The sequence below is a fragment of the Schistocerca americana genome, chromosome 2 (genome assembly GCF_021461395.2).
Source record: "Schistocerca americana isolate TAMUIC-IGC-003095 chromosome 2, iqSchAmer2.1, whole genome shotgun sequence".
Classification (NCBI taxonomy): domain Eukaryota; kingdom Metazoa; phylum Arthropoda; class Insecta; order Orthoptera; family Acrididae; genus Schistocerca; species Schistocerca americana.
The window spans coordinates 685,757,824-685,772,886 of record NC_060120.1 but is presented as its reverse complement, the minus strand read 5'-3'; the positions used below and the strand labels follow the sequence as shown (position 1 = coordinate 685,772,886).

Below are 15,063 nucleotides of genomic sequence, written 5' to 3'. Positions count from 1 at the left end.
CAGTCTTACCCTGTCTTGGCATCATATTTCTCTCCACTATTTGGGTAAACTATAAATGGTATTTTTTGATCTGCATCCTTGAGAAGGGATGAGATGTATGCTGGGTTGACACAGTTTGTACCAACAGCAATAATCTGCTGTGGGTTATGCTTTAAGCATGATGCTACTGCTTCCCTGAACTTTTCTCCATGTGAAACATGATGATGATCCTGTAACAGAAATGTTATACTCTAAGAGGAGACTAGTAAAAAAACTTTATGTTTGTTACAGTATCACAGTACTTTCTGCTTGTATTGAATGCAACCATTAATGTGTTAATGCACACCAACCATACTATTTCATATCTACACTTAGCAGCTCAAATACATGCATACCAGACATTGCCAGGGGACTAATGGAACAGGATTTCAGTCCGTGGCAGATATAGAAAAACCTCAAGGAGGGGGCACTAAAGATCTATTGAGCTACCTTTACTTTACCATAATAAAAAATAATCAAGTCACATGCAAAGTATAAGAATGTTTTATTTAAACTAATTATACACATATAGAAGACAATGTCATCTTATGATATAAAAAAATTACAATTGTGGTTCTCTTCCTTAAATGATGAATTCTATGCACCTATTCTTCCTGGCAAATTGGTTAATTACATCACCAACAGGACAATCAATGTCAGGGTGAGTGTTCAACAGAGCTAAGCCATTAAGTCGATCGTACTCCATTGTCGACCTCATCCATGTCTTTGTGCGTCACACTGCTGAAAAACTTCTTTCTACTGTAGCAATAGATGCAGGTAGACAAGCAAATATTTTTTACAGCAAGTGCAAAGTAGGATAGTCAGATCTACGACAGACAGACAATGCTTGCATAACAGAATCACGATCATTAAGGACGTTTACGCTCGTTTGCTTGTATGGAAGCATCTCTCCCATTAGTCTGCTTTTAATCACAAAACAGTAGAATATTTGAGACTTTTCTCGAACAAATGCCAGACAGAATAACGTACTGAGATCACTAGAATGGCTGCGACTTCTCTCATAGGTATGTGTTAGCTATCTATGTGCCAGACAGAAACGTATTGTGGCTCCGATGAGATCAACACCAGTATCGATCTGAGCATCATCTTTGAACCTAGCAAAACATTATCTTTGTGTTGTTCCATCCAGTTCTCTGTATGCCTTACTTGTGTGAAGAGGTGAATAAATGAACTCCTGATTATAAGGTGTTGTTTGGCGTATCTCACCCGAGCATCTACCTCACTGGTGACCCCGAGTTGTAACATATTCCATTTTCACCATTTTACTGTGTCCGCGGCCTCCGCGTTGGTTATTTTCGCGTGTATTACATCAACACAACATTCGAACAATGGCTTCCGCCCAATGCCTAACGCCGGATTTTGTGATCGACATGCATCGTGTTGCGGGTGATGTACACCCGCCAGGACTGCAACACGATACCTCTCACTCATCGATTACACACGTTTTCGTGTCTGCAACAATAAATGAATTTAGGAGTGTGCATGACTCCTGCTATCAGACGCCTTTGTTCCCGCCACATGTGCCCTCCCTCATCGACGGTGAAGTTACCTCTTACGGATCTCCGTGCAGTGTGGGATCTATGCCGATTTCTGCAAATGCTCCGTTGAATAACCTACCACCGCCAGGACAACGGTTTGCCATGTCGCAATCCATGCAGTACCATGCGGATTCCTGCTACATGACTGGAACTGCTTTGTTCACAAGTCAACCTCCTAAGCATTTGACCACGCCCGCGTCTGCCTCGATTCAGCTTCAGCACATGCCTTCCTGCTTCAATACCTCGGCCTGCAACAGGAGCAATTACTTGTTATCTGTGCCTGACCTCCATCTCCGTCCTACTGCTACGCCTCAGTGTTTTGTGCCATGACATTCACCTTTTCCGCACACCGTTTTGAGTGAAGTGACTATGAACAGTGAACATTCACACATTTTGCCCAATGTTCGACATCATTTTCCTCACTGTGCTTTTGGACAGTCTGCACCTCCGCAGCCTCCCTGCAACATAAGTGGCTCCAATTCTGATCGCACATCAAGTTTTCTGCGGACTAGAACGCATTTTCAAACTTTGAACTTTTTCTCACCTGTTGCCCCCGTGCCGGCTCCAGTCGAACTTCCGCAACTGCAATTGACACATTATGGTGTCTCACCCGCGTCAGCCTTCCGCGTCGCGACGGATAGCGCTCAACCACAATGCGTCACCTTTATGCTGCCACCCAACCAGCCATCGTTGCCACATACCCTGGAGACACACTCTCCTGGAATACTGCAGCAACAACAGGTCGTTTCAGGCAGTGCCCCAACGAATTCAATGCACCCTGTTCTTCCGAATGTTCTACAACACTTACCAACGCTGCTGCCATTCAATCCCAACAGGGCAACAACCTGGTTCAAAATTGTGGACAAAGTGTTCGACCATTTCAAACTCGACGAATCAACCAGATTTCTGTGCCTTATCACCCACCTGCACGACCAGGAGGACTTGATTGCTGACCTGTTTGATGCCCCGGACTCAGCTACCCAGTACACTCTAGCCAAAAAGACAGTTCTACGTCAGCTTGTGCGCTCAACTGAGACAGCAATACAGCAAGTGCTCCACGTCAAGCAAGTAGGCAACGACAACCCTTCACAACTTTGGAGACAGCTACAGGCCCCGGTCTGTGATGATCTACTCTCTGACACAGCTCTCCTCGCCATCTGGACAGATAAACTACCTCCCCACATCCGCTTTGCTCTGGCTCAGAGGTCTCCCGAACCTGTCGAGCAACGAATGACAATTGCTGACAAACTACATGAGGCATCACTGCTCTATTTTGCCAGACACTGCCTACCTGGCAAGTCTCAGGTTCAGGCTCCTCGCCCTGCGGCCAGACGCCGCACTGTACTGACAGTTCTGCTCGCTCCGGGACGCAGTATACAAACAGCTGGGACGTCACCAACTCCACCCTCGGTGATGCCCCCTCTGCAACCAAACCGGCTGCGGCCTCTGAACCTCGGCCACTGCCTCTGGCAACGAACTTTCCACAGGAAATGCAGCCGCACTACCCATACTGTTACTTCCACACACGGTTTGGTGAGACGGCACAGCTGCAGACCACCCTGCTGCTTCCCAAACACAAATCGCAGGTAGGTCCAGGAGCTGCCTCCTGTGCACAACATGACAGGCACCTCCCAGTGCTCCATTCTGTCCGGGAACAATCGGATAATTATGAACGACTTTATATTAAAGACATTTCATCAGGATACTTTTTCCTAGTGGACACAGGCACCGATGTTTTGCTGCTCCCTACGTCCTTAGTGTCATCAAACATCCGCCCTCATCATACTTCACTGCTAGCTGTGAATTCTACTAAACTACAATTCTCGGGTTCAACCTCCCACATCGTCTCACTCTCCGCAAACTGAAAACTCGAGTGGACTTTTTTAGTGTGCAATATTGAGGAACCTATACTAGGCATTGACTTCTTGCGACACCACAAACTTTCACCAGACCTAGTGCGAAACACCGTGTTTCATCACCTCTCCAAAACTCACTTCCCCTGTGCTCCGTGGAGCAAACCCCCCCATGACACATCGGTCCAGGCTCATCTCATCCATACATTCTCGGCTCTGTCAACGATGTTACAAGAAACAATGCACAAGTGCCTTGTTGAGCTTAAAAACGTTGCTCGCCTACGCAAGGAAAACTTCGAGCTCTCCCTCTGGCTCCACAAAACTTGGCTCCAGCTATCTGACGCAGCAAAGGAATTACAGACACTGCAGCAAGGACAAAGCAAGGTCAGTAAGTGTGCCGAATCTGCTTGTAGTCCCAACAATGGAGCCTCCGTGTGCTTACACCCCACTACCCCTCGCAACTGTGCTATCAAGTCTGCCATAACGTGTACTGACAGTTCCACAGGACCACACCCCCCCTAACACGGCAGCATTTGACACTCGGCCGGAGACGAGTGTGCATGCGCAACGAGCGTCACGTGTTCCCATACTGACAGCTCCTACCCCTCCCCTCATGGACAGCACACCAAACTATGCAACTTCGGCTCCTGTGCACCACCGTGCAACCGCCACTGACAACACAAACAGTGCACTCGCACCTAGCGCTTCGCCCGCGACCATGCTGCCACAGGCCGCGCACTCGGACAATGGACTCACTAATGCTTCACGAGCTCTACCGAGCTCACCCGACCACGGTGCCACTGCTTCGAGCCAGCAGCCATTTTGTCACGTTGACTCCTGGGACACTTCACTGCCTCGGCTCCTGTCGGATCCGCCGAGTGGCTCCGAACACCACGACCTCACCTTGCCTGCCCCGCCCGCCTCACATTGTAAACAAACTGCATCCTGTACCACCGGCAACATTTCCGTCGTCACCAACGGCACGGTTCACAAGCTTCGCCTCACGCCAGGTCCCCTGATCTCCAGTAAACCACGTCGACTTTGTCCTGAGCGCCTCTCTGACCTTATAAAGCAGATTTCTGAACTTCTAAGCTCCGGCGTCATCGAACCCTCTGCCAGGAGCTGCTCTACACCCATTCATATGACACCCAAGAAAGACGGGTCCTGGCACATGTGTGGAGATTACCATTGACTAAACGCACCCCATTCCCAATATTGCCGACTTTATCAGTTCCCTCGCAGGTGCGACCACGTTCTCTGTCATTGATGGCAAACGGGCCTACCACCAGATCCCCATGGCTCCTGAAGACATCGCGAAAGCAGCAATCACCACCCCAGTCAGGTTATTTCAGTTTCAATTCATGCCCTTCGGGCTAAACAACACAACCCAGACCTGGCAATGCCTCATCAACGAAGTGCTATTCGGCCTAAAATACTGCTTTGCATATCTTGATGACATTCTTGTGTTCAGCTCCTCCGTCGAGGACAACATTCGACATCTGCAAACTGTTATGGACACTCTCGCAGCAGCAGGCATCGAGACCAACCAGGACAAATTGCAGCTACATCAACCCTCTGTCACTTTTCTTGGTTTTCGGGTATCTGCCGACGGCATTTCACCACCCCCTGACAAGATACAAACAATACTAAACCTACCCAGACCTTCTTCATTCAAAGAGCTCCGGCACTTTCTGGGGATGGTTAATTATTATCGCTGTCATCTACCTCGGGCTGTGGAGATTCAGGCTCCACTGACGGACGCCTTGGCAGGCACTAAGACTTCTGGATCTCGGCTCGTTCCATGGACCCCTGCTATGACTGACTCTTTCACTGCCCTCAAAAATCTTCTGGCTGAGGCCTGTACCATCACACACCCTCATCCCAAGGTGCAGCTTTTCATCACCACAGATGTGAGCGATACTGCCATCGGCACTGTCCTTAGCCAGACAGTCGACGGCCAAACTTCGCCTCTGCAGTTCTTCTCGCGCAAGCTCACCAATGCACAACGGAAATATTCCGTGTTTGACAGGGAGTTGCTCACGGTCTATGAAATGATCAAGCATTTTAAGACCGATGTTGAGGTATGCCCTTTCTATGTTTTAACAGACCACAAACGCCTGGCTGCGGCCATTTCAAACCCGCCAGCTGACCCGCCTCCTCGCAGTTTCAGATACATGGACTTCATATCTCAGTTCACCACCAATGTCAGACACAAAGGGTGCTGACAACATAGTTGCTGATTTCCTTTCACAAGTTAACGCCATTCATTCGCTGTTAGACCTCTCTGACCTGCCTAACCTCCAACCCGCTGACAAGGACACACAAAACCTGATTTCAGACTCTACCTCTTCACTACACTTCGTCCGCACCACCTTCCCTGGCATTTCTGGTGAAATTTGGTGCGACGACAGAACGGGCACGTTATGCCCCCTCATCCCAACCACACTTCGTCGAGCTGTCTCCAACGCACTGCATGATTTAGCCCATCCCGGTGTTCGTGCATCCTCCCGCCTCGTAGCGGAGTGCTTTGTGTGGAGAATTTCAATAAGGACTGCCAGTAATGGGCACGCTCCTGCGTCGCGTGCCAACGCTGCAAAGTACAGAAGCACACTTCACCCCCCCCCCCCCCTCGGCGCCTTTTCGATCCCTTCTGGGCGTTTCCGGCATATTCACATTGACATTTTTGGCCCTCTCCCCCCCCCTCTAACGGCTTTCTTTATCTTCTCTCGTCTATCGACCGAACAACTCGCTGGGTCGAGGCTGTCCCCCTCCCCAATATCACGGCAGAAACTGCTGCTCGAGCTTTCGTTGAGTCATGGGTATCGCGCTTCGGATGTCCAGCTATCATCATGACTGACCAGGGCAGACAATTTGAGTCAGCCCTGTTCAACGAGATTTGTAACATTTGTGGCATCCGGCGCATCCATACCACAGCATATCACCCGCAAAGTAATGGGCTAGTTGAGTGCTGGCTCCGCACTTTCGAGGCGGCTCTTCGATGCCACGACTCTCTTTGGACGGAGGCCCTTCCCCTTGTGCTACTCGGCATTCGTGCGATCTATAAGGAAGACCTCAAAGGCACAATAGCCGAGTTCGTATATGGCCAGAACATTGTTCTCCCTGGCGAACTTGTGAGCCCTACAACTTCCTTCCCTCAGTCTGACTTACCTTCCTTCATGGACTGCGTCAGACGCCACTTCATTAATCTCCACATCCCTCCGCCCGCCAGCCATTCCCGCCCTAAGGTTCACGTCCTGAAATCTCTGAACAATTGCGAGTATGTCTTGCTCCGAGATGACACTGTCCGTGCTCCCCTCCAACCCCCATATACTGGCCCGTACCGAGTTCTCTGGTGCTCAGCCAACACCTATGACATCCAGATAAAAGATTCAGCTGTTACAGTCTCTCTCAACAAACTTAAACCTGCTCATGTCGAGCCCGCTTCTACCCCCCTTCAGGCCACGACCACGCCACTCACTGTCATAGCTCACGACGCTCCGACCACTCCCTCCACATCAGACTTACTCACTCAGTCGAGTGACTTCCAGCTCCAATCGTCAAGCTCTTCTCCCAACTTGCCCTCTACTCCAGTCCCACACACTCCGTTGAGGGATCACATGCTCCCCACATTGAGCTTACCTACAATCACGCCCTCGCCGCCGGGCCCTCCTCCGGTGCCTTTGACCTCTCCCCCGTCACCTGCCTCGCCCTGTCGAGGTTTCTCACACCCCCCCCCCCTCCCCCATCTTGAACGTGCCCTCGCTCAAGGTGTTTGTGCCTGTCCCCCCGGGCATAATCCATGACATCTCTATAATACTATGCGATGACACACTGTTCGTTGTATGTTTCCCTTCATCCGGTGCTCATGACAACCTCCGCCATTCCCTGTCACCTGGTGAAATGTGTTCTCCTCTCGCCCGACGTCGACTTGGACATGCTTCATGTGTTCACCACGCCCACCGGAGACATCGTCGTCGTCACTCTGTTCCTCCCGCAAACCGCCAGCCTACCTGTCACCGCACGACCAGCACGCCCAGTACGACGCCCGGCGCGCTTCAACGACTTCCAGGTTCGGTGGCCGGACCTCCCTTCACATCATCTACCGACACAGCTCCCCGACGACGCTGTCGAGCTGACCGTGGTTCGGCTCACGTGGACCACACCTGCCAACCCCATAGTCAACCCCCCCTCCCCCCGGCCACTCAGGTGTACTTCGTATTGCGGGGGGGGGGGGGGGGGGGGGCTATGTGGTGCCGATGAGGACACCAGTATCAGTCTGAGCATCATCTTTGAACCTAGCAAAACATTATCTTTGTGTTGTTTCGCCATCCAGTTCTCTGTATGCCTTACTTGTGTGAAGAGGTAAATAAATGAACTCCTGATTATAAGGTGTTGTTTGGTGTATCTTACCCGACATCCACCTCAGTATAAAATACGATGATGCTATGTAGGAAAGTACAACCACTCGATAACTCAATCCAGTGAAGTTGACTGACAAAAGAATAGCATGCAGGCTGACTGGCAAGGGCGGCACGGGTGGCAATGCGGGTGGCCCCACAAGGGAGGGGTGGGGGTCTCTTGTGTCTCCTATGTATTCACCACTGGTTTTAGTTGGTACACAGCAAACAGCTTAACTCTCATTCTTACAAAACTCAAACTATGCAACTCCATGCAAATACACAAAAATTATTTACAGGTACAAAAAGTACAGATCAGATGTATAACAAATGGAGGTGAAACTGGTATGTGGATGCATTAATCAAAAAGTTCTGTTTGCTGTTTGCCTGCTTTGCTCATAGAAAAGTCTGTCCGTGTGTTGATTTACAGATGGGACTACTTTATACTCTTTCCTTCCATAATTTCATAATACATAATATTGTGCAGCAATGGAGCAAATTCAAGTACATATTTATACTGCAGAAATGTTTAGGAATAATATTGCCTAAACTCAGTGACCTAACGTTTTACAGATGTATCTTTAGGGACCTTGGAATTCCTACACTCGTCCATTCATTCATTCATGCATGCATCATATCACATAGATCCTAACAAAAATGAGAACCTTCTGGGATGTGAAATGATTCAAGGTATACATTATCAAAAGACAGGCAAATCACAGAAACTTAATCTGTACACCATGTTAACTATAAACTATTACCATACTGTGTATTACAACACAGTCCTGTTAAATTAATGTGACCACCACCTATGTCAAATGTCAATGTGCAATGACCAATCACAGACAGCAAATGGCAGCATTAGCAGTAGAGAAGCATGTCGGAGGGACGGGGAGGGGGGGGGGGGGGGGGGGGAGACACAGTTCAGTCATTGTTGTAATGCAGAAATGGAGTGATTTATCTGACGTCCGAAAGGGTATGATCATCGGCTTTCGAGCCAAGGGCGGAAACATTTCAGAAATGGCTAAGTTTGTAAACTGTTTGCATGCCACCATGGTTAAATTATATGAAGTGTGGCAAAACAGTGCTATCCAAAACTAATACTAAGGCAACTAGGGTGCACAACAGGCCATAGATGGTGGGTGAATGAAGGCTGTGGAGATGTGTACGAGCAAATAGATATGTAACTGTCAAGCAACTGATAACCCAGACGAAACAAGGGGCTACCAATTGTGTCTCCTCAATGATCGACCAGCAAATAATGCTCCACAACAGGTGCCTCATTCATGCACCCATTATGACTTCTGTTCACCAGCAATGAAGGCTTGAATTCACACACCAGTACCACAACTGCACATCCACTGCATGCCAACAAGTGGCCTTTTCAGATGAATCATGTTTTATGCTCCATCACACAGATGGCCGTTGGCGCGTACAGTGTACAAAGTCTGAAATCAGACACCCTGCAACAATTGTCAGCAGAGTCCAGGCCAGAGGAGGGAGCGTTATGGTCTGGGGAATATTTTCATGGTGTTCCTTGAGTGGCCTGACCATTCTGGAAGACACTAGTATGTATCGATCCATCGTTACACACAGTTTGTTTTCCCTTGGCATGAAGGGATCTGCTGGAAGGACAATGCAACATGTCACACAGTTCGCAGTGTACGTGTATGGTTTGAAGAGCACCAGAATTAGTTTACTGTACACCACTGGCCACCAAAATCCTCAACTAAGAAACCTAGCATTGCTGTCTGTGACACTGGAATTGGCATGGCTCCACATCCTTGTCAGAACCTTCCAGAACCTCACTGACACTCTTCCTGCACATCTTGTTGCTATCTGCACTGCAAAACTTGCAAAAGGCTTTTGAGTTATTCAGGCTTTTGACAACTGTTCTGATTAATGTAACTGGATAATATATTTGGCTTACACCAGTTAAAGTTAAGAGCTACTAAATTACAAGAAAAGCCACTACTCTTGCTAAAAAAGCTACTGCTTCCTCAGTTATACTGCTGCTATTTATTTTCTATTGGTAACTTAATATTTGCTTGATTGCAAGGGTAGTTTTCAGAAAGAATAGCCACTTATATATGTAATAAATGAGGTCTGTTTACAATACACTGTTACGTGTCATACAGCTAGCAGGAATTTTCAATTATTGAAACTAGATAAGATAATTGGTAGAAGAAATGGATAATGAGGTATTCCTTTCCTTTGTTTTTGAATGTCTGACGGTTTTAAATTTCCTGCGTGATGTCTGCTGGTAACCTGTTATAGATCTTTGTGTTATAGCATAAAACAGCACTCAGAACCCTATGTAGGAATGCATAGTCTGTAAGGATTTTTTTTTATTCATCTAAACATAATCTAGCAATGATACAGGATTTGCACAGTAATACAATAAAAATCAATAGCTCAAATATACATGTACAAAGAATAAATACGTACGCTCTATGCTACAATCAAAACACCATCCCAGCATTTGCCTGAAGTGATTTAGGGAAATCACAGAAAACCTGTATCTGGATGACCAGAAAGAGTAAACTTCATCCTCACGAATATTAGGTCAGTGTCATAACAGCTGCCTCCTTGTTTGGTTGGCCCCTATTATACAATGTTCTTTGATTTACACAAATTTGCTCGAGATAAACTGCAAAATAAAACACAGTTATGCTCTTCATTACTGCTCAGACTGAGGACATGCTCTGATTGCTTCTGGGCCATGAAGATGTTGCCATGCCCCTTCCACCAACTCCAGTCTTTTTGGAAAACTGGCTCCAGGGCCACAAGCATTCAACTATGCTCTATGTTTGCCTTCCTGCCCTTCCCTCTGTCTACCTAAGAAACTGAGTCAGAATCCTCCACCATGGTGAGTGAGATGTTTAATTCGGGACAATGAGAAGCCACTTCTATCATGCACTTAAATCTTGACACTTGATTTTCTTGTAAAGAAGAAAACTGTGGTCATGCACTGAAATGCAACAGGGTGTGGTAGTTTTTGTGGCGGCGTTCGTAGCGACAAACAATTCGCTGTAGAAACGGCTTACGAAGTCACCACCACACTTTTAATAGCGGGCCGACCGGTCCGCTGGAACAGTGAACAGAAAGATGAAAACCCAAACACTCTGATTAAATAAAAGTCGGTACTTATCTTTATTAACGAAGATACAGAAACACAGTAGTGAACTCCGTGTCTACAGAAATCTGTCTAGTTCGAGTCAGAGCGGCTAGGTCAGCGTCGGCTGACGACAAACAACAACTCTGCTGCGATGAACACACAACTGACTAGCAAGTACACAATTTGGTGGCGAGTATACAACTGAGCGGCGAATACAGAACTGTCCTAGCGCTCGCGACTCCAGCGCTTAAGAAACCAGAAGCCAGCGGTGGCGCACGCAGACTTGCGGCGATTTCCTGTATCGCTGGCGCTGCTTATGCGGACGGCGTCCGGACTTTGATACTGCCAACCTTTTGGCAGCGGGCTCAGGTGGCATTACTGGCTAGGATATAACACTCCTCCCTCCCAAATCGCCGCACCGTCATTGAATAATGACGTGGCGAGCGTCGACGGCGGGGGAGGGGTCTGGCCGCAGGCGTAGCGGATGAGACCGGGGCGGAGACTGTTGTCGGTGGCAGTCCCCGGTCCGCACCCCAGCATTGGCTGCGCGGGGCCTCGGGAAACACCGACTGAAAACTGAGGTCAGGGTGCACGCCTGTGACCACGGGCGCAGCTTCTGGTACTGGACGCGACGGGGCGTCGGGACCCACGAAGAGAGGCAGCGTCTCCTGACGCTGCGTCGACGGCTGCTGAGTGGGCGCCGGACAAGGCGCTGCGGTGTCAGACTCCTTGGGGGTGCCCAAGGAAAGCGGCTGCAGGACAGGCTGCACAGCCACCGCTTGGGAAGGCGGCCCGGCTGAGGGGTCGACGTCCATCAGCTCCGAAGGCGGGTGGCGACTGAAGAGGGACCGCAGGTGCCGGAGCGACCACCTGGGGCGCTCCCGGATGAAGCTGCGCAGGAGGCATCAACGGGACAGGCTGTCGGCGTGGTAGCGGTGACGACTGCTGCTGCTGCCCTGGGGGCGGCAGCGAAGTCGGAAGGCGCGGCTGGAACCCGCCGCGGACCAAATCTGTGGACAAAGAATGAGCGGCAGAATCCGGGCGGCCAGCGCGGCGCAACTGGTTCTGATGCCTCCTGTGCACCCCAGTAGCACCTTGAACAGTATAAAAACCGCGACCCTGGACACTTATCACGGTACAACGTTCCCAACGACGGCGACCGTGATAAACTCTGAAAAAAACGGCGTCGTTGCGCTGAAAACGCGTGCGATGCTCAGAAGCGGCGGGTCGATCCGGGGGGTGCAACAACCGTAGTAGGGTGCGATGACGACGGCCGTGGAGAAGCTCCGCAGGCGAAGGGCCGTCGCGTGGCGTGGTCCGGTACGACGACAGGAACGTGATGAGGGCCTGTTGACGAGAGTGCGTAGCACGAAGGCGGTCCATATGATCCTTGAATGTGCGTACAAAACGTTCCGCTGCACCATTCGATTGAGGGTGGAATGGCGGAGTAAGAACATGGCGAATGCCATTGGCAGAACAAAAACTTTCAAATTCAGCAGAGGTAAATTGTGGACCACTGTCAGACACTAAAACTTATGGAAGACCCTCAATACAAAAAATTGAAGTCAACGCCTGTATAGTTTGTGCAGACGTTGTAGACTGCATGGGCACAACAAACGGAAAATTACTAAATGCATCTATCACGATGAGCCAACGAGAATTCCAATATGGACCAGCGAAATCAATATGTACTCGCTGCCAGGGACCGGCAGGGCGTGCCCACTCAAAATAGCGTTGAGGCGGAGCAGCTTGGTGTTCGGCACACGTCGAACAATCTGTAGACATCTGCGTAATCTGCTTATCAATGCCGATCCATGTACAATGACGGCGGGCAAGCTGCTTGGTGCGGACCGCTCCCCAATGACCTTGATGCAACAAGTCGAGGACCTTGGATTGGAGCACTTGGGGAACCACTACACGAAGCTGGTCATTCTCGGTGCGTAACAGCAAAACTCCGTGCGAAACAGACAACAGATGACGTTGCGGATAATAGTGACAAACCACAGGATCCGATATGTCCTTTGCCTTGGACGGCCAACCACGTTGAACAAAACGTAATAGTAAACTCAGATGAGGATCTGTAGCTGTCTCACGTGCCACCTGACGATAATCAATCGGAAAATCCCGGAGGGATTGATGCTCATCGGCGTCAATCTGATGGCAAGAGTCGTCAGATGAATCGAAGACATCATCCGCAGCAATCGGCAATCTAGAAAGCGCGTCAGCGTTTGCATGCTGAGCTGTAGGGCGATACAGTATCTCATACTGGTATTGTGATAACAAAAGAGCCCAACGTTGTAGTCTCTGAGCTGTCCGCTGAGGAACTGGTTTAGACGGATGAAACAGTGACGTCAGGGGCTTGTGATCTGTTACTAAATAGAATAGTCTACCATAGAGGTAGTGATGGAATTTTGTGACACCCAACACAATAGCCAACGCTTCCTTGTCCAATTGGCTATAATTACACTGAGCTTTGTTTAGCAATTTAGATGCGAACGCAATAGGACATTCGGTGTTACCGACTCGGTGAGACAACACAGCACCGAGGCCGAAAGAAGAGGCATCACAAGCTAACACCAGAGGCTTGTTAGGGTCATAATGGACCAGACAACGATCATTCAATAAAGCCTCTTTAAGCTGCTGAAAGGCTGATTGGCAATCAGCTGACCACACAAACGGAACATTCTTATGGCGGAGACGACGCAACGGTGCAGCAATCTGTGATGCATTAGGTATAAACCTAATATAATATGTCAATTTGCCAAGAACTGCTTGCAATTCATGCAGATTGCGAGGGGCAGGCAAATCACGAATAGCTGCTAAATGTGACTGGGAGGGATGAATGCCTTGAGCATTAATAACATGTCCCAGATACTCCATCTCCGTAAGGAAAAATGAACATTTATCGATGTTGCAACGTAGGCCTGCCTGAGACAACACTGTAAACAAACACTCCAAATTACGGAAATGTTCAGCAGGCGTCCGACCGGACACAACAATATCGTCTAAATAGTTGCAACACGATGGCACATTAGCCAGAAGTTGTGACAAAAAACGCTGAAAAACAGCTGGAGCTGACGCACAACCAAAAGGCAAACACAGAAAACGGAACAACCCCAACGACGTGTTTATGACAAAATACTGTTGTGATTGCTCGTCGAGGGGCAATTGCAAATATGCTTCACGGAGATCAATTTTGGAAAAGAAACGAGCTTCCCCTAACTTACCCATCAGCTCGTCCGGTCTAGGCAAAGGAAAAGAATCAATGACAGTCTGAGGATTAACTGTCGACATAAAATCAGCACACAAACGTAACTTGCCAGACGGTTTCTTTATAATAACTAAGGGAGAAGCCCACTGGCTCGCTGAAACGGGTTGAATAACACCGTTGTTTTGCCAACGACGAAGTTCATCTGCTACAGGTGCCCGGAGGGCGTGAGGCACTGGACGAGCACGAAAAAATCGAGGCTGAGCATTATCTTTTAACGTAATATGAGCGGCAAAGTTCGCAGCACAACCTAGTTCGTCTTTAAATATGTCACTGTATTGTTTACACAAATCGGTTATGCTGTCTTGAGGAACAACAACAGAATTAATTTGCAACACATTGTCTTGGATAGACAGGCCAAACAAGTCAAAACAGTCTAATCCGAAAATGTTTACACTGTCTGTAGCGCGGAGCACTGTGAATGAAACTGTTTTTGTATTGCCACGGAATGTGGCTGGCACGCTACATACACCTAACACAGGAATTTGTTCTCCACTATAAGTAGCCAAAGAATGTTTTGCCGCTGAAAGTTTAGGGCGGCCGATAGCCGCATACGTAGCACTATTTATGAGAGTCACAGACGCACCAGTGTCTAATTGAAAATTGAAGGTCTTATCCTGGATGCGTAGCTTCACAAATAGTTTATTACACTGTCTCTGGATCGGTGCAGTGGAGGCGAAAGACACAAAATCAGCGCGTTTAGCGCGTGTTCGCTGCTTACGACAACTCGTGGGTTGGGCGGGTGGAACAACAACTCCCGCTTCACTTGCAGTCTGTACATTACTTTTTACAGCGTTTGAATTATGCTTGGGTCGCATAGCAGAGGGCTGGGTGGGTGGCTTATTGCGAA

At 48.8% G+C, this 15,063-nt stretch overlaps 1 protein-coding gene across 11 annotated transcripts in view; it reads right to left on the bottom strand.

Annotated features, from left to right (window-relative positions):
- Positions 1-15,063, bottom strand: part of LOC124595222 (homocysteine S-methyltransferase 1-like) — a 147,934-nt gene that overhangs the window by 30,467 nt on the left and 102,404 nt on the right. For 10 of the 11 annotated variants that reach the window (XM_047133874.1, XM_047133869.1, XM_047133867.1 and 7 more), the window contains one exon: positions 10-209. In XM_047133874.1, the coding sequence (XP_046989830.1) occupies positions 10-209 (200 nt within the window). Of the gene's footprint in view, positions 210-15,063 lie in introns of all 11 variants that reach the window. The other variant, XM_047133877.1, reaches the window with a different exon arrangement.